General features: G+C 35.3%; 1 protein-coding gene across 5 annotated transcripts in view; it reads right to left on the bottom strand.

Annotated features, from left to right (window-relative positions):
* NAALADL2 (N-acetylated alpha-linked acidic dipeptidase like 2) overlaps positions 1–23,863 on the bottom strand; it is a 1,363,661-nt gene that overhangs the window by 42,708 nt on the left and 1,297,090 nt on the right. For all 5 annotated transcript variants that reach the window (XM_059163440.1, XM_059163438.1, XM_059163439.1 and 2 more), the window contains 2 exons: positions 20,310–20,403; positions 8,164–8,359 (listed from right to left, as the gene is read on the bottom strand). In XM_059163440.1, the coding sequence (XP_059019423.1) occupies positions 8,164–8,359; positions 20,310–20,403 (290 nt within the window). The remainder of the gene's footprint in view (positions 1–8,163; positions 8,360–20,309; positions 20,404–23,863) is intronic.

Raw genomic sequence — 23,863 nt, forward strand, 5'->3', positions numbered from 1 at the left:
ATTGTTGCATGATGGTTTTAGTTCTGAAAGCTAATCTGTGAATGAGTGTGCTGTTGATAGTAAAAGGCAGTATTAAAGTATATTATATGGCAAAAAAAGAAGGGCAATTCAATAGAGAAAGGATAGTCTTTTCAACAATTAGTACTGGAACTACTAGATATCCAAGTGCAAAAATAATGTACCTGGATATAGACCTTGCACTATTCACAAAAATTAACTCAAAATGGATCATTGACCTTATATAAAATGTAAAACTATGAAACTCCTAGAACACAACATAGGAGAAAATCTGGGTGACCTTGGGTTTGATGATGAACTTTTAGATTCAACACTAAAAGCACAATGTATTTAGAGAAAAAATTTGATAAGTTGGATTTCATTAAAATTAAAACTTCTGCTTCATAAAAGAGACTGATGAAAGAACAAAAAGACCACAGTCTGGGAGAAAACACTGCAATATACATATTTGATAAAAGACTCCTATCCAAAATATAAGAAGAGCCTTTAAAACTGAACAACAAGAAAACCAACAACTTAAGAAGATTCAAAGATCTGATAAGACACTTCACCAAAGAAGATACATAGATGGACGATAAGCACATGGAAAAATTCTCAATATCATAGTTCATTAGAGAATTGCAATTAAAATAATGAGATACCAATACTCATCTATTAGAATGGCTGAAACCCAGAATACCAACAACAAATGCCAGAGAGGATATGGAGCAACCAAAAGTTTGATTCATTGCTTGGCAGGCTGCAAAATGGTACAACCACTTTGGAAAACAGTTTGGCAGTTTCTTTTAAAGCTAAACACAGGCTTATCCAGCAGTTGTGGTCCTTGGTACTTACCAAAATCAGTTGAAAGTGTACATCTACACAAAGACCTGCACACGAATATATATGCCAGCTTTTGCTATAGTTGCCAAAGTTGAAAGAAACAAAGTGCCCCTTAAGAGGTGAAGAGATAAGCAAACTGTGGTATATCCATACAATGAAACATTGTTCGGTGATAAAAATAAATTAATATAGAAAAGACTTAATCACATTGCTAATTGAGGAAGCCAATCTGAAAAGGTTACACACTGTATGATCAAACGATAGTACATTCTGGAAAAGGAAAAGCTGGAGACATGAAAAAGGCCAGTGGTTGCTGGAGGCTCAGACAGGAAGGAGGGAGACACAGAAGGTGAGACATAGATTTTAAAGTGTGGAACTATTCTGTATAACAAAGTAATGGTGGACAAATATCATCGTACACTTATCAAAACCCAGAGAATGTAAAATACAAAGAGAAATCCTAACATAAACTATGAACTGTACTAATATATTAATGGTACTATTCATAGTACTAATATATTAATGTTGGCTTATCAACTGTAACACACTATACATCAAATGTACCACACTATAGCAAGGATAATAGGAATAATAGGGAAACTGTGCTTTGTGGGTGGGGGAACTGTGTTGTGTGTGTGTGTGTGTGTGTGAGAGAGAGAGAGAGAGAAGGGTTATATGAAAACTGTACTTTCTGCTCAATTCTTCTCTAAACTTAAAACTGCTCTAAAAAAGACTTTCTTTCTTTCTTCCCTTTAAAAAATATATATACTGTAGTAGACAATGAATAGGTTCACTGGGCCAGAATGCTTACTCTGCCTTTGCAGAATGATAACTAAAGGGAGTTAAAAAGAATCCAACAACAAAACAGATGCCACAAGTTCCCATCTCCAGACAATGCCAGTTCCCAGGAGTAGTAGAGCAGTACATACAGGAGTTATAGTAAAGGAAGAGATGAAAGAGTCAGAATTTTTAAGAAAATGGAATAAGTCAAATTTTACATAGTGGGATTTTGACAGTAGTAATATTTTTGAGAAGCTTTATAGTTTCTAACCTACTTTTCCTTACATGGTCCCTGATCATATACATTGTTTCATCTGCTCCCACTGCCTACCAACCTCAGTATCTCTGAATACTTTGCAGCTTTTCATTATATCATGGCAATCATCTACTGTATTGTTTTCTGTTCCCCTCCCACAAGATTAGAAGAATTCCCTGATTATAGAGGTGAGGCTTAGTACTGTGAGTGCCCACTGAATCAGACTCTTAGAGCTAAAAGGGAGTTTAGAAATTATCATTATCAACAAATGATCATATAATCACCCTAAGACCCAGCGACACCAAGTACCTTAACTAAGTAGCTGGAGACATGGACAGAGAGGAGGTGCTTGCCACTACTTGCCCCTGCTTCATCTGCCCAGGCTCAGGGGAATCCTAAAAGACAACCTGAAATAAGAGTCTCAAAGCCACTAAATCCCTAAATTCACTAATTCTTCCTTAGTATTGTCTCCCAGATCAGCCCTTTCTTTGCTCTTCATTACCAACCCTAATATGCTCAGTCAGGTTCTCAGCACACCAAGCAGTTCTCACAATGAGTCTTCCCAAAGATTTCTGTTCTCTTCCAGCTCCAGGGCACCCAACCTGGAGCATGAGCTGAATCTTCCTAATGATACAGAATTCTCCATGGCTTCTTTTGTGTAAGAAATGAAGTTCAGACCTCTCCAGAGAGAATTTAAACTACTCTACAACTTGATTCCTTCATGATTCTCCTTAATTATGATCCTAATACTCATCCAATCTATTCCACCTCTTGTTCTCCACTCCCCAAATGATGCACAACCTCTCTTTTGTGTCTTTCTTCACATCATCTTCTCCTGGAAGTGCTTCCTTTCTTAGACAGTTTAGGAGACTATAACAGAATATTACAGACTTGGTGGCTTATAAACAACCCAAACTTATTTTTCACAGTTCTGGAGGATGAAAGGTGTAAGATCGAAGTCCTGACAGATTTGGCACTTTGTGAGGGTCCATTTTTTGGCCCACAGACATCACATCTTCACAAGACAGGAAATGGCAAAGGAGAGCTCTGGAGTCTCTTTTATAACGGCACTAATCCCACTCATGAGGAAAGGTAGAGACTCCCAAAGGTCCCACCACTGAATATCATCCCACTAAGGATCACATTTCAACATACAAGTTTTGGGGGAAGAAAATAATTCAGTCAATAGCACTCCCTAATTTAATGAACATCCTACCATTCCCATAAGCCCAGGTAAATATCCCTTATCCCCTGAAAAGCCATTTTTAACCATCACAGGATAATAATTTCTCTCTTCACTGAATCCCAATGATACTTCTTGCCTGTGTATTCATTATGAAATTTCATAAGTATTCTTCAAATTTTTTTTCATAATTTATATCATATACATCTTAAACTCCTTAAATGTAGGGATCTTATATTGCCAGTTTCTATCAATATGCATGCACAGAGCAGTGTCCAATGAGGGTTTATTTATGAGAAAACACATTTTATATGCAACATTGTAGGATTTCAAAATTTTTGAATCTTCTGATGCTGAATTATGAAGAAAATTCCTTCACATGTTCCAAAAATAATGTTTCAGTGTTTAGCGACACTTTGGTTGAAGCAGTATCCTTTGGGACATGATCCAAATTCTAAATGAAATATTTAGTTTTATACAATGAACTTCTGTCAACAACTTTCTTGAAAAGCAAATTACTTTTGACTTCCTCCTTGTATATTTGATGAGAATTGTCATAACACCATCAGGTTGAAAAGTGAGATTCTTAGATGAATAACATCTCTAAAGGTTATTTAATGTTAGAAAAAATGAATCTTGCTCACCAAATGTTCTTTTATACAATGTAATTAACAATTTTATCTTTACTCCATATGGTTATCATTATAATCAATTTTTCCATTTTCTTTAACTGCATATGATCTTGTCACACCCATTTTTGTACTTTGAACATTTCCTCCACCATAAAGGAAGAGCTTAAAAGAATTGGGAATAGAAATTCTACTGTAATTTTGATATTTCTGCTTCAAGAATATTTAAATATTTAAATATGAATTCTTTATTTAAATTAAATTAAATTTAAATTAAATATTTAAATATGAATTCTCTACTAAGAGAAAACATGAAGTAGGATGACTTGTTATATATTTCAGGAATGAAGTAAAAATTCAGATCAACTTATCTTGGGATAAAGGTCAGTCAGATAAGTTAAAATGAAGCGATCTGTTCGCATCTATCTATTTGATTTTGGCATATATATGAATTAATAGGGCCAAAGAGAATAAGGCAAACATGTATTTCTTTAACAATTGTAGCAATAGTTAAAGTAATGCCAAAATATTGAACCATAAGCTTTCAATTCTAAAGTCTGTTATGAGTTAGAACATTATCATAATCAACACTTTGAAGCTTGCACACTGGGATACAAGTTATACTGTAATCATATCACTAACAGGAAAAAAGAATCACTTTCTTAATCACTGTTAACTCAGGAAAAAATCAATATCTCTTTTTCCACTCAAAATGTATGATAAATAAATATTATTGAAGTGGTAATGCAAAGTTCCCTGACATATACCTCAGACCATAGGGATCTTCTATATCTAAAGTAAGTGCCAAGGAAGGCAAATGATGAATCTATTTACTAAATCATAATATATAAAACTATATTCCTAATGTATAATTTTTATTAATTTTTGAATTTTTCATAAATTAGAACTGAGGAAAATTTTTATATTCTAAAAATATAATTTACCTATTCTGATTAAGACTTCTAATAATGCTGAATTTAATAATGTGGCTTAATTGTTTCTTTAGCTGTTATTAGATCTACCATACACTTTACTTTACTTAGATACCTTGTTTATTCTCTTTCTCCATCCCCACCTCTGTAATACAATCTTATCAGAGCAGGTGTTATTAACTTCAGGCAATTTCTATGTTTGTGGCGCTTACCACAGTGTCTTAAAAATATCTATTGTAATAAATTAACATTTTTCAGTCTTGTAATGCAAGTCAAAGTGTTAGAAGAAATGATATATTTAAATGAGATTTTGAGTTTAAAATCATAACAGAAAATCACCAAATATCAGAACTAAGAAAGATTTTTTTTATTTTAAACAGGTCTCATTCTCCTATCTCATTTTACAAATGTAGAAGTGAAGATACAGAGAGATCAAGTGTTTTGTCAGATCACAGAATGTTGGTACTAAAGGCCTCCTGAAACCTCATACAGTCAAAATATTTAGAGCTACTTAGCCTTTGTTTGAATACATGCAGTGACAGTAAGTTCACTACTCTATAAAAGCATCATATCTACTCTTTTAAGAACACTGTTTATCGGAAAATTTTTCTTATATGTAATGAAATGTGTATTGCTATGCTTCAATTTTCAATTCTTTTTTTTTTAATTTTTTCTTTCTTTCTTTCTTTCTTTCTTCTTCTTCTTCTTCTCCTTCTTCTTCTTTTTTAAGCTTTCATTTATGTAACAGAGAGAAACACAGTGAGAGAGGGAACACAAGCAGAGGGAATGAGAGAAGGAGAAGCAGGCTTCCCGCCAAGCAGGGAGGCCAATGCAGGGCTCAAATCCAGGACCCTGGGCTCATGAGCCAAAGGCAGCCACTTAATGACTGAGCCACCCAGGCACCCCTCTCTCTTCTTTTTTAATATGTTTATGCACCACATGCAGTGCCCCATGCAATACATGCCCTCCTTAATACCTACCACCAGACTCACCCTTCCCAAATCCTCAGTTTCTCAGAGTCCACAATCTCTCATGGTTCATTTACCCCTCCGATTTCCCCAAATTCACATTTCCTTTCTTTCTCCTAATGTTCTCCATGTTATTCCTTATGCTCCACAAGTAAGTGAAACCATATGATAATTAACTTTCCCTACTGGACTTATTTCACTAAGCATAATCCCCTCCAGACCCATCCATGTTGATAGCAAAAGTTGGGTATTCATCCTTTCTGATGGAAGTGTAATATTCCAATGTATACATGAACTATATCTTCTTTATTCATTTGTTTGTTGAAGGGCATCTTGGCTCTTCCCACAGCTTGGCAATTGTGGCCATTGTTGCTATGAACATTGGGTTACATATGGTCCTTCTTTAACTGAATCTGTATCTTTTGGGTAAATATTCAGTAGTGCAATTGCAGGGTCATAGTAGCTCTATTTTTAATTTCTTAAGGAATCTCCACACTGTTTTCCAAAGTGGCTGCACCAACTTGCATTCCCACCAACAGTGTAAGAGGATTCCCCTTTCTCTGCATCCTCTCCAACACTCGTTGTTTCTTTTCTTGTTAATTTTGGCCATTCTAACTGGTGTAAGGTGGTATCTCAATGTTTTGATTTGAATTTCCCTGATGACTAATGGTGGTGAATGATTTTTCATGTATCTGTTAGCCATTTGTATGTCTTCTTTGGAGAAGTGTCTGTTCATGTCTTCTGCCCATTTTTTGACATGATTATCTGTTTTTTGGGTGTTGAGTTTGAGGAGTTCTTTATAGATCTTGGATATCAGCCCTTTTCCTGTAGTGTCATTTGTGAATATCCTCTCCCATTCCATGGGTTGCCTCTTTGTTTTGCTGACTGTTTCCTTTGCTCTGCAGAAGATTTTTATCTTGATGAAGTCCCAAAAGTTCATTTTTGCTTTTGTTTCCTTTGCCTTTGGAGACGTGTCTTGAAAGAAGTTGCTGTGGTGGTTGTTGAAGAGATTACTGCCCATGTTCTCCTTTAGAATTTTGATAGATTCCTGCCTCATATTCAGGTCTTTTATCCATTTTGAGTTTATCTTTCTGTATTGTGTAAGAGAATGGTTGAGTTTCATTCTTCTATACATAGTTGTCCAATTTTCCTAGCTCCTTTATTGAAGAGACTACCTTTTCCACTGGATATTTTTTTCCGTTTTGTTGAAGATTATTTGACCATAGAGTTACAGGTCCATATCTGGACTCTCTACTCTCTTCCACTGGTCTATGTGTCTGTTTTTGTGCCAATACCATGCTGCTTTGTTGATCACAGCTTTGTAGGAAAGTTTGAAATCAGGCAACATTATGCCCCCAGCTTTTTCTTTTTCAACATTTCCTTAGCAATTCGGGATCTTCTCTGGTTCCATACAAATTTCAGGATTGTTTTTTCCAGCACTTTGAAAAATGCCAGTGGAATTTTGATTGAGATCTTTGATCCAGGCTTCAATTATTTAGTCCTAGTTGTGTCCTTAGGTCAAGCACAGTATGTTTAGTCCAGAATATTTTTAATGTTGTATGTTATATATGTACACACACAAACACACACACATAAAGTGATGTAGTGCAAAAGTCTAAATTTGAGGTCCTTTATGAATGAGAGTTCTGGGCCAAATAGATTCCTGCCTCATTATTTGTTCAGTATCTCTTTGCCTCCTTCCTTTTTTCACATTCTCACATGCATACACACACACGAGACATAAACACACTCACATATATTAAATTGTTATACACACACATTATATATGCCTCTATTACATAGAAAGGCATGTGTACTTATATTTTGTGTCTTGTAGAAAAATAAAAAACTTAAATAAGAATACGTGAAGTATATTAGAATCTTTCAAATTCCATTTTCCCTCTTTAATGTCTACTATATCAGAAACTATAAAATAAAAACCATGTTATACTCCTCTCATCCTCTAAAAACCAAAATTGAATCCCCCTTCCATATCAAAATGGGTTTATTAAAATATTAAAATTGTTAAAATGTTTCTAGGAATCACTCTCTTATGGCCCTCTGACTAATATTTCTAATCTCCTGCCCATTTCTAGATTCATCTAAATCCCACTCTCCCCAGAATATTAAACTTATTTAGCTCTATCTTGACAGGTAGCCTCTAGAACTAAATGCAATACTCTAGATGTGGTCTTACTATGAAAAATAGTGTAGGCTTGTCTCTTGATTCATTCAAGAAAGTATTTTTCCCAATATGACCTATAATTCCATTTGGTTTTCCCATAGCCATGTCATGTCTGACTCATATTGAGCTTAATGTCAAATAAAATTCTTAGTCATTTTCTATATGATATTTCCAAGCCAATTTCCTTTATTCTATACTCATGCAGTTGAAATCTCCTTTGGGTAAGAGAATGGTCCTCGAAGTGTAGATATAATAATTACTCATATAACTACACATAATATCTACATTAAAAATAGTGTCATTTTCACAGAAGGTACACATTCTGAAAGTTAAACATAAAAAATTTAATTGAGGGGCATAAACAAATAAAGGTTGAGACACATATCCTACCTATAAAAACCTGGTGGCACTTGCTGTACCAGGAAGTTTTTCTCCATGTCTTGGAGAATGTCATTCAGCATTCGGACACGGATGGGAATTCTTTCCTTGGGATCATTAGCAGGACGCATCTCATCTGACTGGAAGAGTTCAGCACTCTCCCGCAGGCGTGAGGCCAGAGCTAGCAGTTGAGTGTTGGGTTGATCACCTGGTGGAGATAAATGAGTACATCTCAGAAGAGACATCCTCAAAGGAGCAAAATAATCATTCTGCAATCATGATGTCAAAAAGGAACAGCAGTTAAAATTTTATAATTAAATTTATATATAGTTAAATTATAATATTAATCCCACAAAAATATTCTAAATATTATATTCTGCTAAGAGTATTATATTTACTGCTACCACTACTACTAGTAATAATAATTACTACTAATAATAATAATACTAGTAAATAAGTACTGATTGGGAGACTGCTATGTTCCAGACACTGTATTGAGCACTGTAAGTATTTATATTATTTAATACTCACCAAAACTTGCATTGTCATGTCTATTTCAGAGCATCTGAGAATTAATTAAGACAAGCAAATTGTACTAGATCATCAAGCAAATGATGTCAGGCCAAAATTAGAAGCCTGATCTTTCTGACTCAAAAATTCATGCTTTTCATGACATATCCTAAATTTTTGTATGAGGAAAAAAAAAAAGATTGTAAAAGAAGTTATCTTCTCTTCTGAGAGCATGAGATATGTTACTCTGTTGTGATATGTCCATGGGCTCCTTTGTTTTACTCAAAATTTCCTGTAATTTGAAGCTGAAATATATCTTTGACTTGAAAATACATTGAAAACTATCCTATGTAATGTTTACATTGCTTGGTTTTGCTTTTGGGATGATTTTTGTTTGTTATGCTTTGTTCCTATTTGTATAACTTACTGGTCATTTTGATATGAATGGTGGCAGCAAAAATAGGACATTCCTTTGACTAAGAGTAAGGCAGCATTAGTACAGTGATAATGGCCACCAGAAACTGTAGCTAGACCACCTGAGTTCAAATCCCTGCTATACCACTTAGTAGCTGTGTGATGTTGGGCAAATTACTGAGCTTCAGTATCCTAATTTATAAAATGAATAAGATTATAGCATCTGCTTCATAGATTATGAGGGCTGAATGATGAACATTTTATAAAGTGTTACAAAAAGTATTCCCTCCAGTTAGGCACTTTCCAGCTGATGTGACTTACCACCTTGTTTAAAAAGCAATCCTTTGTTATACCATGAAAGGGACATTCCCTCATCATCTTCTTCCCAATATTCCCCACCATTTGAGTCATTCTCTGGATGAGGCAACAGTTGGTGGTGTTGTTCTCAGGAAATTAGGTACAATTGATTCCAGCAAGGTCAGAAACTCAATACAGAGAACTATGTCAAGTCGAGGTGAAGAAATGAACATGGGCCTGATGGCTGTCCTGGCAGCCAGCCTAAACTGGCAGTCCTGAGAGCATGGCATTGATCAAAGCAAATGGAGAGATGAGGAGGCCATTTGGGACCTTTGGCTGGGGAAGTCTCAAGCAAAAGGGAAAGATCACAAAAGGACTCTTTCCAAGTGAAGTTCAAGGGTTTCCAGATCCTCAAACACCTGGTCTTTGTGAAAATGCAGATTCGCAGACCCGCTGAATCTCTCCAGTCATAGAGCCCAGGAATATCCATGCTACCCAGATTTTTACCCACATTTTAAAGTTTAAGAAGCACTGTAGAGAACTGAGGAGCTAAGAAAGATTACCTGGGTTAGAATTACAGCTGATGTATAGAATATGTCTTCATAGAATTACCAACCTCTAACTAAACATTTATTGTCTTTCCCCTTCATCTGATGGGGACTATTTCACATGTCACTTTCTTCAGAAACCAGCACAATTATGACACTCAATAATTGTTTACTAAATAAACAAAAGAGATTTAATAAATTATTTTCAGAAAAAAATCCAATAACCAAAAAAAACTGCGCAGAAATAAGTGGTTTTCATGAGAACTATGAAGAGATTGCCACATTTATATGCTTTCTGTTCACTGACATCAACAATATGAATAAAATTAATTGTAGGAGTTCACAGGCTTTGGCATTTTGATGTTTTCAAAGTACATTCTATATTCATTAATTATCTTGTTTGATATAACAAAACCTGAGGTTGCGAGAGAAGTTTTTGCTCATTGAGGATATTCAGCACTCTGTTATTTAAACAGTTATAATGATAATGCCATTTTGTGAAGTTATGGTTTATTTTAAATAGTGATGTTTCACTGAAGTTAATATATGGGGACCTTATAGGAAATACCATTGTACAAGGAAAAAATAAGACAAAAAAAGCACATTTAAATTATACTGGAATAGAAAGACTGAACAACAGAAAAAAACAAGTTCGACATCTTAGTCTTCCACTTAAGAAAGAAAAATCTGTTCTGATCTAACATACACTACAGAATTGAAGACATTACTACTGAATCAAGTGAGATAAATTGTACCATTCTACTTTATTTAGCTTTAAATGAATTTATCTTTCATGGTAGTGAGGATGTAGAGAACTGACAGCTTTAAGAGCTGTCTTGTTCCAGAAAGGACCCTGATAGTGAACACCTGCCATCTACACAATCCCCCATGTATTACTTCCAGAGTATAAGCTTACAAACTGAAAAGTAGCTTTACTTTCAATGTTATCTTAATCATTTGTATACATAACTGATGTTCCAAAGATTCCTAATAGCATTTTAATGACAATTAGAACTTATATGTCCATTTAAATAAGACCCAGAAACTAACATCACTGACTCTATGTAAGTTGTGATGCTAAATGATTTTTCCCCCATGATACTGAATCCCTGTTAGAATGTCAGCTCTGTGAAGGAAGAGATTGTTGTCTGTTTTGTTCATGGCCATTTCCTCAGACTAATACTATGCCTGGCATATCACTGAATCATCTACTTTGATCAGAACATTATAGTATCTGCAATATTTTTATCCTTATCTGCCTTGTCTATCTCCTTTCCCTGACTGAAAAGAACCCCACCAGGTCATCAAATATGTTTTATCTCTTTGTATCTCTAGATGCTAGCACAATATCTAAGACATAATAGTCATTTACTAATAATTGTGTTGAATAAATTTTGAATTATAAGATAATATTTTGAGATATTATACTAAATAATGCCTACAAAGTCACTTAGGGAAATGTTTGGCATATAATAAGGACAACTAATTTTGCTAAAATTCAATAATAATTGCCAAGGAAAAGAAAAGATAAGAAAAGAAGCTATTTTAGAGTAATGATAAGTCAAACTAAACTAAATTGAATTAAAATATGGCCTGCCAATAATCAATAAAAAGAATATATAAAACTTCATTTAAGTCACAGTGAATGTCAGAGAATGGAGGACTAATTGAGGCTCTTAACAGTTCAGGTTTAATAAGCAATAAGTCCATTGACCAAAGAAAATGAACTGGGAGTTAGAGATTTCTCTCAGTGAGAGTTAATACAATTATCTTGAAGTTATATGCACAGGGAGTCTAAAGACCCAGGTCTTGGTATCAAAAAACATGTAAGAGCTCCATCTACTTAATTACTATCAATGTAGTTTTGACTAGATTACTTAATATTATTGTCCTTTAACTTCCCGGGGGGAAAAGAATAGTCATTTCAATCTCTAAGCATAGAAATCACCATAAATGGAAGTTCCTGTTATCAGAGTACACAAACTAAGTATAAATTAGCACCAACTCATTTTTCAGACATGTAAAACTACTTTGACTAATGATTTTTTCTTAGAGATGTCACTTTTCACGTCTTCAAATCAGTGCTCCCACTTCCCCATTGTTGTATCACACGCTTCCCTATAGACACTGTAATAAAGATTCGCAATTCTATTATGTGCTGAGTATGAATCTGGAGCCATTCTTTCTTCCCAAGGACTGCATCTCGAACTTCTTAAGAACAAGGAAAGGGATAATATAAAAGTTAAGGAATTAAACAACCAGCCTTCAAAAATAGTTGTCACCCTTCTGGTGAAAAGCCAAAAATTAATAAGTTCAAAAAAATTTTTTTTAAGATTTTATTTATTTATTTGAGAGACAGAGATCACAAGTAGGCAGAGAGGCAGGCAGAGAGAGAGAGAGGAGGAAGCAGGCTGCCTGCCGAGCAGAGATCCTGATGAGGGGCTCCATCCCAGGACCCAGGGATCATTACCTGAGCTGAAGGCAGAGGCTTTAACTCACTGAGCCACAGAGGTGCCCATTAATAACTTTTTATAGCATGGCAGAACATACTGATATGTGATGAATATTAAAAATCAACCTTAATATAATACAAAATAATTAAGACTGCCTAGTAAAATTATCTTGTTATTTAAGGGATAATTGAAATGGACTTCTAAATTTCAAAAAGAAACAATGCATTTTTCCTTTGCCTCAAAGTAAAATACAAATGTATTTTCAGTAAATAACGTATTGAGTCCTATTTTGTGTGGTGTTCTATAAATACTGGGAGGGAGGCAAAGGCAAAGATTAAATCTTCAATCTTAATAAATTCTTAATCTAGCTAGATAAAATCCACAAGTGGAGAATAAATAAGGATCAAATAAAATAAATGCTCATGAGAAAGACTAAAGAATTTATTGTGTATAAAATATCTTAAGTAAATCCAGAGAGGAAGTGAAACTTGAAAGACAGATCATGGAATTGCCCAGAAATCGAGGGCATCTAAAATGGACCTCTTGAAGTTCTGAGACTCTTTCTACATTAAAGCAGTCAAGGATATTACATCTGTAAACAATAATATTAATTGCTACTAATTAATCCCTTAATCCTCAGCTTTTTAGAGGGTAAAGTTGCCTTTAACTTCAATCCTTCCATTTTTTTTCATTGTGTTATACAAAGAACAGATCTGGATATTATAAGCAGTAGTAATATTAACTGTAGAGGAGAGAAGGAGGGAGGGAGAGAGAAGAGGAGGAATTATGAGTAAGTGGATAGATAGTGAGATAGTATTCAGATTTAAGGAGGCCAGTTCAGAAGAGGCTCTAAAACATCCTGAAGGAAACCTGTCCCTACTCCTACCTTCTAGTGAGTCATCACATTGCAGCCTTGTCCCCTTCAAGTCATTTGGGAGGCAGTGTGGTGTAGTGGAAAGGGCAGGGGCTTTGGAATCTGATAGAGCCATCTCTATTCAATCCCTAAACCTACTGCTTAAATAGATACACCCAATGAAAACATAAACACACCCTACCCCACACCTCACTCACAGTTTCTTAATCTCTAAATTGCTCTTAACAATATCCAGTTCAGCTCATGTGGCTAGAGTAAGACTAAATGTCACAATGGACATGAGACACTTGGCACATTACCTAGGGCTTTGTGGAGTGACCCTGAAAGTGCCATAGTGTCCTCAGAAAACTTGTTCCTCTCGAGGACCATTGTTACAGAATCCTAAAACAATTTCCAATAGTAGATCAGAAGCTCAAAGGAACTTCATACATGTCCTATCCAGAAGGTCTCTAAGACATCTGGGTAAGACTAGTAACTACAGTTCTGTCTGCCCCCACTGAATCTGTATGTTCTTTTCTAACCTGCCAGGACCTGCCCAAAATACCTCTTCTCCCCAGCCACTCCTGAATCTTGATGAGTTTCATTTTGGCATAAACCCATGTGTTTAAGTCTGGTCTACAACCTTCAAGACAAATGCATAACTGTCTGATTTTAAAGAATAGTTTTACTACCTACCATTGTGGCCTTTCTTCCAAGTTTTATCCTCTAAAAAGTTTTATATTTCAGTTTATTTCCACTTTTCTATCTTTTTGTTCTATTTTGTGGCTGTATTTTTTTAAAGACTCACTCAATTTCATCTTAAATTAAGAGTGAAATGTACTGGTCATACTCTAAAACTACATTTTTATATCAAACAAACATAGCTTTTTATTTTAATAGTATTTCACAGAACCTGTTCTTCTATGGATGAGCTTATCACAGCTTTAAAGGTGCTAACAATTGCAAAATCATAGCTTAGACTTCACTGATTTATAGTGACAAGGGAAAGTATGATTTATGTTTCACATAACACAGTGGTTAAAAGCAGAACAGAAGATTATTTGGGGGGAAAAATGTATGTTACTTAATGTCATTTTAAAAATATCTTGTGGCATCGCTAAAGAGAAAAAAAGAAATTGCCAATATGATTTCATCCAGGGGAAACAACAGTCCTTTATTATCCTACATTTTCTATTCTTCATGCTGGCTTCTTTAGTATGAATCACAATGAATCATCTCAGCTGGTTATTTAAAGAAGTTAAACAAACAAAACGCAGGTGTAGAGAGAAATGTGGGAGCTAGTACACTGCTGATAAATAATCTAACACTGATTTTACAATACATTGATAAAAGGATATTATTTAAAAGTGCAATATGCCAGAAGACAGTAGATAATTATATCTAAACTGAATATAGTAGAAATCCCTCTTCCAAAGGCACCAAACTGGCATACTTAGAAGAATCAGGTCGCCCACTTCTTAAAAAGTATGCAAGGCATTCTGAAAATTTTCTCATATTCTAAATATTGCCCAAGGATCCAGCTAGCCAACACAGATGAAAATCCAGCATGAATTTGACCATATTGCATGGAATGAGTTCTCCCAACAGTGTCTGTCTGCCTGGTGCAGAAACTGATCTGGATATTGGCTGCTTTGGAAGAGTGAGCAAAACTTCCCTGGATGAATTAAATTCATGTGTGGTTTATTTTTTACCAGTCTCCTCCTGAGGCAGAAAGTTGGAGTTGTATATTTAATAACATGTGTGAGTTTAATTATGTTTTGGTTAAGCCAAGAAAATGAAAAAAAAAAAAAAAGATTGAATAAAATTAATCAGTATGAGGTCAGGGATACTTTATGCTCTATTATGAGCCAAGATTAAAAGTATCTTTTAAAAAAACACAACTTTAAAATTGTTGCCGGAGAGGCAATACTTACAGAAAAATGGATTGTGGTACTATTCTGTCATGGGCACAGGGTTTTACTCTTAAAATGCACTTAGGGGGGGAAAAATTCACAATATAATAGACCATTACTATGATGGGAAAGTAGGAAAATGGTCAGAAGTCATTACCATATTTCAATCAATGTAGTGACACATATAAAATGTAGATACTGAAAAGAAAACTTGAAACAAATCTGAATGAAGTACTCAGACTACTGAAAGAAATTATGATAAAGGGAAGCCGTAGGAATAGCAACAAATTGTGACACAGGACATAAAAGAAAAGAAAGTATAATTCTAAGGAATACAAAAGGGATGACATGTTCTGGATAATAACTAAGGGACATTATTCAATAAAAATATGAGTTCAAAAAGAAGTGGGAGGAAAGCAAAACTAGTTTCAGGAGACAAATTCTGATACTATAGTGACAACCAGAATTTGTTGCAGACCCAGTTGTCCCATCACCTTGCTTGAACTAGATGTGGGATATCAATATATGAAATACAAATTTTAATTAGTTATGTAGTCACAGTCCATACAAAAATATACCTGGTGGGGGGGGCGGCGGCGCCGGGGGGCTCAGTGGCTCAGTGGGTTAAATCCTCTGCCTTCCACTCAGGTCATGATCCCAGGGTCCTGGGATCGAGCCCCACACCAAGCTCTGTGCTCAGCAGGGAGCCTGCTTCCTTCTCTCTCTCTGCCTGCTTCTCTGCCTGCTTGTGATCTTTGTCAAATAAATAAATAATATCTTAAAATAAAAAAAAAATATACTGTGGATTGATACTAAACATATTTTTAGGAATTTGTACCCAGTGGATGGCCCATTTCTTATTGAATTTATCTCAATTTGAGCAAGCAAGGTAAGCTACTTCTGAGAGAAAGCTTTTAAGTCCTGTTCACTCAAAATGGTAACTTCCAGATATGCCAGTTTGGGTCAAACTACTAGAAATCTAATGTGATTTGGAATTTCCATGGGAACAAAAATTTTATTTTATTGTTTAGATTTTAATTGGATGGATTTGGATTTTTTAGGGAGGACACAGGGCCAGGTACCTAATGTACCCACTCTTTACTATTTCTAGGGCAGTCCAAAGTTGGAGTTGTTGGTAATTAAAATCAAGATTGGAGATAGATGGGCTGAGGACTAGAATCACACAATTTATAAAGCACATACATAATTTTTGCATTTAGGACATCCATCATAAATTACTCAGAAAGAAAAAAAGGCATCAGATGGGTCTCAGTCACTTGTGATTGTGGAAAAGAACTGACACATATTGAAAATACGAAACTACAGATCTTAGAGGAACAGCGCACTTGGCTCAGTCACATCATGACGATGAAATACTATCTTTCTTTCTACAAAGAAGTGATTGACACTAATGAATTATCAGCTAATTAAAAAAAGAGAAAAAGTCAGATAAAGTTACCATTGTCGGTTTTTTAAAGAACAGGAGAAAATCCTGCCAACAACCATTTTACATTTAGTGAGACAATCAGAAGGTGGCAACAAGCCACACAGTTAGAACCTGTTTCCTGCTGAGTCTGGCTTGCACTAAATAAATGTGTACATAGCCAGATCAAATGAAAGTGACTTTTACTTTATTTGGTCATTTGTAGGTTTTACAATAATGGTAAATAACAGAATTCCAATTAAGAAAAAGAGCAGATATTAAGCAGAAAGCATCAGACTCACAAAGTCCCTTAGCTATTTTGAAGTGCTGTTTTAAACATTAAAAAGTGGATAAAGTGAGAAAGAGTAAATTTAGTCAGGTTGTTAAATGCTCAGGCCTTAGTCTGCTTCCACGTTCAAGGGTGTGGTGCTACTTCGTTTATTCTTGGCACCTGTCTCTGCTGCCTGCACACTAGCACCAGTGCCCTGCGTGTGCATTTTTTGGACATACTTTTATTTGCAAAAATGTACCCCTGAAGCATATCAGTTATCTTATCAGTCACTATTTACATTATATCTCCATGTACCACATATAAATATTCATTCTCTAACTATTATGTGTTTGGCATTGACCAAATATTAAGAGCCAAGGTCACTCAGTCAAAATGAGCTTTCAAGACTGTATAATAAATCAACTCAAACAAATTATTCACTGGTAAATTATCCTTCTTTCTGGTGGTTGTGAGAACAGTAGAGAATGGTCTGCTGCTACCGTAAACTAGAGTAATAAATAAACAAGATGGCCCGTTGTCAAGGGGTAAAAATTACACCGTTGAAAATGCAATTGGGTTTCAGAGACCTTCATACGTAAACTCTTTGCAGTAGGGAGAAACAGTATTTTATAGTCCAGCCTTGAAGGTCACTTTTTTTTTTTTTAAGCTGTGATTGAGAACTCAAGACTAATCACTGCTAGCTGTCATAACAAAATAAGAAAATATATCAACAATTAAAGCTTGTATTAAGCAGTAAAATTAGATGTTTCATTTAACATGGTACAGGAACTCTGTTTAGCTAATGAAATTATCTCAGACTGTTGCTAAAATGAAACTTAAATATTTATTTAATTGTTATAAATTGTGTCCATTATTCACACATTATAGCATATTATTCTATTTTAGTAATAAGGTAATAACCAGAGTACGCAAAATGGAACAGGTACATCAAATTTCCTATAATTTAGCAGATATTTGAATGATGTTTTACCTTGATATACAGTAAATAACTTTGAATCATGATGATTAAAACACAAAAATGTATATAGCTTAAAGGTGATGAATCATATCACTTTGAACAAACATTTACACTCAAGTCACAGTAAAAATATTTTTTTTTTGCTTGTATATCAATGTTTTTGTTACATTTTTCTTTTGCTTTGTTTTATGTTTCTAGTACAGGCACATCTTAAGTCTGCCCACATCTTTCTGAGTGAAAGTAGAGGGAGACCCAAGGAGTCTCACATCAAAAGAAACACAACTCATACAAAACCGACAACCAAAGGAAAAGTTCTTTACGTAGAGTGGAAGCAGCCCAATATAACAGCAAGAAGCCAAAATGCTCCTGGCTCACCCAACTAAGAAACTTGATTTTAGGGAGAGGTTCATCTAGCCTTAGTAGCATCAGCCCACAGTGGAAATCTTTGTAGAATGACCGTAGTTTGGTTATTTTTTCCCCCTTGTACTAACACACTTTTAGATATAACTATTAAAGAAAGAATTATTAACCTGGCTTATTTTCATGATATTTTTTGGACCTTCTTCCTTTAACTAAAATCTGACTTTCTCCTAAGGATACTGCATCCAAGACAGCCCTCTCAAGTGGTGGTTCCTTCTCCCAGGCACTTTGTAGCCCTTTCCCTAGAAGAATACTAGGAGGGTCCTCTGCATTACTGTGCATTCTTTGAAGTTTTTTGCTCCTGGTTTTGTCACTCCTTCTTATAATAATTACTCCTGTTTCAATTCTTGGCAATTTCCAAATGCACATATTCTAGACTCTTCTTCCCTTAGCCTCCTTTCCTCCTATCCCACTGCCACGGTCATGTCCTTGCCTGAACAATGTCATTACCGATGTCTTCACTCTTTGTATGATCACATTTTTAACAATCCCATTTTCTGGCCACCAGCAAAAGAGTCCTTCTAGCTCACTCACTCCCAATTCTTTGATGGCACCAGGAAGTAGCATCTGCCACTCCTCCTCCCTTTCTGTTTCCCCTCATTGCCTTCATTTCCTCACTTTATTCCATGCCCAATTTAGATACTATGGTCCACTCCCATGGGTGCTCCTTTGCACATACTCCCAGTTATATCTTATCTAAGTCATTGTCCCTCTCCCATTAGAGCTGTAGCCTGATTAAATACAGCTCTGTCAGTGCTGTATTTGAAACCCTCCTGAAGGCTGAATAATTGTATTGAATTATCTCATTAAAATACAGGTATTTCTTCTGAGCTCTAATGCTGCCCAAAATATAGGCATACCTCATTTCATTGCACTTTGCTTTATGGAGTTTCACAGAAACTCATATTTTACATTTTTTACAAATTGAAGGTTCGTGGAAACCTTGCATCAAGCAAGTCTATGATAGAAGCTTGACAAAAGTGGAAAAAAAAGGAAACTGTATAGAGACCAACTTCAATATACCAAAAACAGAGCAATCTGAGGCCACTTCATATGGGAACAAATAACCCTAAACAGCTCATTTGCTTTCAGGGTTATGGTTTATAGCCAATATAATAAGAATCATTGAGGGGGGGAGTTGTGTTATAGTATTCTCCAGGTTAAGAAGCAATCCTGATAGACAAGATTTAAAAAAGAAAAAAAAAAGTATTAAACTTACAGATACCGGAAATATTTGGCTGTTAAGAATAATTCACTCCCCCCCAAAAAAAAGAATGAATGACCATTTTCTAAGAATTACTGCTTAAGGATTATAGTTAAAATATTGACTTTGGTATTGAGACGTATATGTCTACAAATCACACATTAAATATCTGACAATAAGATGTGTGACTCAAAGAGGTGGGTACATTTTTTAATTACAATATTGCCCTTAGTATTTGGTTAATGAAGACAAATTACAAGCTTAGCGAAAGCTTTGTATGTAGATAAAAGGGAAATGAAGGTAACGATTAGGGTGGTATTAGAATTCTGCAGAAAGAGATGTATTCAAACATGAAGGGATTGAAATAGAAACTATGGGAATAATTCTCTTCTTGTCACCTTTAATCTAGGGTGGACCAACACTTCAGTGATCTGGCATCTACCTCAGAAATCAATCCCAAAGGAGAAACGTCTGGGTCAATCTTGTTTGAACTGACTGAACGTTAGCTACAAACTCACTTACCTGCTTCCTTCTTTATTTATTTGGAAAAATATCCAATCTATATTTTTTCCATGTGGAATTTATAAATGATAATAGAAGTTTGAAATTATAAATCTCTCTGACAAAGGGAAGTAGATGAAACATCCTTTATAATCTGATATTTTGTTTTGTGCTCACACATAAATACACCTCTTTTCTATTGACATGGCAGTCCGATTTCTTCTAAGCCCTTCTCATGATAATCCTCTCCAGGCAGGGAGTCCTGTGTTGTCATAGTTAATAAGATAGCATATGATTTTATCCATTGCTCATTAAAAATTAGTTGAACAATCTTTCATTTGCTAAAATTACTATAATTCAAAGAAAAATTACCTTTAAGGCTGTTTTGAACTTCTAAAGCTACATCGAGAGCATTAAAGGGCAGAACTGGTTCATTGGCAATTTGCAAAATCACTTCTCCTGAGAGCTGAAAGAAAAAAACACAAAAGATGCTAGTATTCAGTATTAAGGGTTTCTGATTTTTTTTTCCATTTTTTAAAATACATTCTTATGTAACCACAGCAGCAAAAACACAGAGGGTAAAATATACATTTATAAGGTATCTTTGCCTTTTAATTCCCTGCTAAGCAGAGAACCCAACAGGCTCCTATCTCAGGACCTTAGGATCATGACCTGAGCCGAAACCAGACGCTTAACTAACTGAGCCACCCAGATCCCCTCTTTCCACTTTTTAAAAAAGATTTTATTTGTTTGAGAGACAGAGAAAGAGACAGCAGGGGAGAGACAGAGGGAGAAGAGGAAGCAGACTCCCCACTGAGCGGGACCCTAGGATCATGACTGGAGCCGAAGGCAGACCCTTAACATACTAAACTATCTAGGTACCCCTAGTTTTACTTTCCTATGAAGAAAAAAAAAATCAGTGCATTTTTCATGTTTCAAAATAGTATAAAGGAATATAACATTTTCTTCTTTTTTTAGCTAAAATATTAACAGCACCCTAGTTGAAGAAGTTATAATATTTAAACTTTAAAACAATTCTTTATACAGCAGTTCAGAATGTTACACAATTAAAAAAAAAACACACACAGTAGAGAGAAGTAAATGAAAATTAATATCTGGTTAGGGGATTAAAGTAATACCCCAGACAAAATTAATGATCAATTTATTTCATTTAAAATATAATTTAGTCTGAATGACCAGATGGTTACCAGATGGTGGGCAAGGGGATGGGTGAAATAGGTGATGGGGATTAAGGAGTGCACTTCTAATGATGAACACTGTGTGCTGTACATAAGTACTGAATCACTAAATGGTACGCCTGAAACTAATATTATACTGTATTAACTAACTGGAAATTTTTTTTTTAATTTTTATTTTTTTAAAGATTTGATTTATTCACTTGAGACAGAGAGAGCACAGAGGGACAGTGAAAAGGAGAAGCAGACTCTCTGGCTGAGCAGAAAGCCTGATATGGGGCTCAATCCCAGCACTCTGAGATCATGACCTGAGCCAAAGGCAGAAGCTTCACCAGCTGAACCACCCAGGCATCCCATAATGAACTAGAATTTAAAGAAAACTTAAGAAAAATAAATGAACTGTTGTTTTCATTAGGAACTAGAGAAAAAGTAAAATAGAATAGAATTTAGTCTGAAAAATTCCATTAAAATCTTAGTTACTATTTTCCTTAATGCTTTACTCTATTTTTAATTACTTTTCCAAAATCTAGTTTTGATAAACTAGTATCATTTATATGTCTTTGAGGTCTATGTTTAAATTAAAGTTAAACAAACTTTAATGACATCCTCAAAACTTATACGTAGGATCTTCATATATGCATATCACCCCCCACCATGCTCCAAAACTGTCTGAAAACCAACATATGCACCACAGCTGAACCAGCAAATGCTTTAGAGACTGAACAGATCATATGTATTCATATACATCTCAAAGGAACTTAGGGCTGGCGGCAAAAGCACTGTTATTCTCCTTCTTTTTCAACTGATATTTGATATTTACCTTAGCGTAACAAATGTCCCTACATCTCTAATAACCCTGAAGCTGGCACAGAGAGGAATGTGATTGTGTTGATGTTATTAATGTACTATGAAATGTTGTTAGTAAATGAAAATATTGTCTTGTGAAACTACACTGGGGAATTAACACACTAACTTGAGGCATTATAGAACACGTAAAAGATACAACTTACAAGGAAAAAATGATGTTAAATATTCAAATCTACATATTCAACAAGGGTCAAATTCCACTTACTATTTAAAAGTTTTAATTCCCAGGTGTTTGCACAATTTAAGTCATGATAAAAATACAGTTCAATTCGACCTTCTTGTAAATGCTTGAAAAAAAAAAATACATCTTTTAGAAAGAAAGAGGGAGAAGAAACAGTTTTGGTGTCCCTTTATTTCTTTGAGATATTTTTTCCCAAAAGTAGTAACCACTTTTTCCTCGATGCCCATGTTTATTTGCAGAGTATTATCTCCAGAATAGTAATCACAAAATCCTGGGAAACTGCCTACCCTGATTATGCTGTTTTTCAGGGGGAAAATCTTATCTGCAATAGGTTGATATGAATTCTGTCTCTATTCCACCTTACTACATCCAAATCATGTAAGAAATGCCGATATTTGGAAATAAATTATTTGTAAAAAGAAATTTTTAAAGAAGATTAAGAAACACTATGGTTTCTTTTTTCAATTTGCACTGGATAATGGAAACTACAGAACAGACATGTTTTGTTTATAGTTTTGGAGTCTGGAAACCACACATTATAAAGGATTAAAATGAAAGAATGGGGAGGGAGGAGAAAGGCAACTTCACTGTGTGCTGCTGAAGAAAGTTGTTTTTTGTTTTAAGAGTCATTTGGCAGCTCAGACAACTGGAATATAAGCCAGCCACCTTGCTATTTCTTTCAAAAAGAACGTGACAACAAATACTGGGACTTCTAAGGCACCTGGCTCGTGATAGAATGCTTAGACTAAATTGGCTTTACTTGCAGTTTCCTGAGCAAGAGGGAGATTTGCGTAGGTCTTGCCATGAAGTAGGAAAGATGACCTATACCCACACTCTTCTCATCCACTCTGAATTCACTTATTCAGGCAAGCCAAAGCAATCATCCCTTTATTTATATAAAGCCCCACTCTTTTCAAAGTGCTTTACACTTAAACATCGTATCTTGACAAACCTAGAGGTAGTTAGTGGGGGAATTAATTCTATGTTGAAAACATAGGCTTAAGTGTAAGACTTACTGGGTTCCAGTCCAAGATGATAATATAGGAGGATCCTGACTTTACCTTGTCCCATGGACACACTGCATCTAGAGCTACACACAGGACAATTCCCTCTGAAGAAAAAAAAAATTCTAATTGAACGATTCCTACACATCAGATAAATAAAGAAAGCCCTACTTTGAAATGTGTAAGAAAGACTGAGACACACCACGACTGTAAACACTACCATATCACAGCAACATACAATTGGGAGAAAACTACCAAGTTCCATTTTCTCCCTGAGGAGAGAAGTGTTTGGATCCAACATGGAGTGCTCTGCCTTTTAAGACTTCCGCCTGAAGGCCCCAAAACATCTAGCCCCAAAAGCCAATGAGACTTGTGCCCACAAGACCTACAACACTATAGCAAACAAAGAAACAGCTGTTAAGGGGCTTGTGAGGATTTGTTGTGAGTCCCCTGGGCTCAGTGAAGAGGTAGCAGCAAAAAATGTTTTCCCCTGAAATAGGTCAATTTACATATCTTAAAAGCTACAGGGGACGACTGGGTGGCTCAGTTGGTTGGACGACTGCCTTCGGCTCAGGTCATGATCCCGGAGTCCAGGGATCGAGTCCCGCATCGGGCTCCCAGCTCCATGGGGAGTCTGCTTCTCCCTCTGACCTTCTCCTCGCTCATGTTCTCTCTCAC

The sequence above is a fragment of the Mustela lutreola genome, chromosome 2, assembly GCF_030435805.1.
Source record: "Mustela lutreola isolate mMusLut2 chromosome 2, mMusLut2.pri, whole genome shotgun sequence".
NCBI lineage: Eukaryota > Metazoa > Chordata > Mammalia > Carnivora > Mustelidae > Mustela > Mustela lutreola.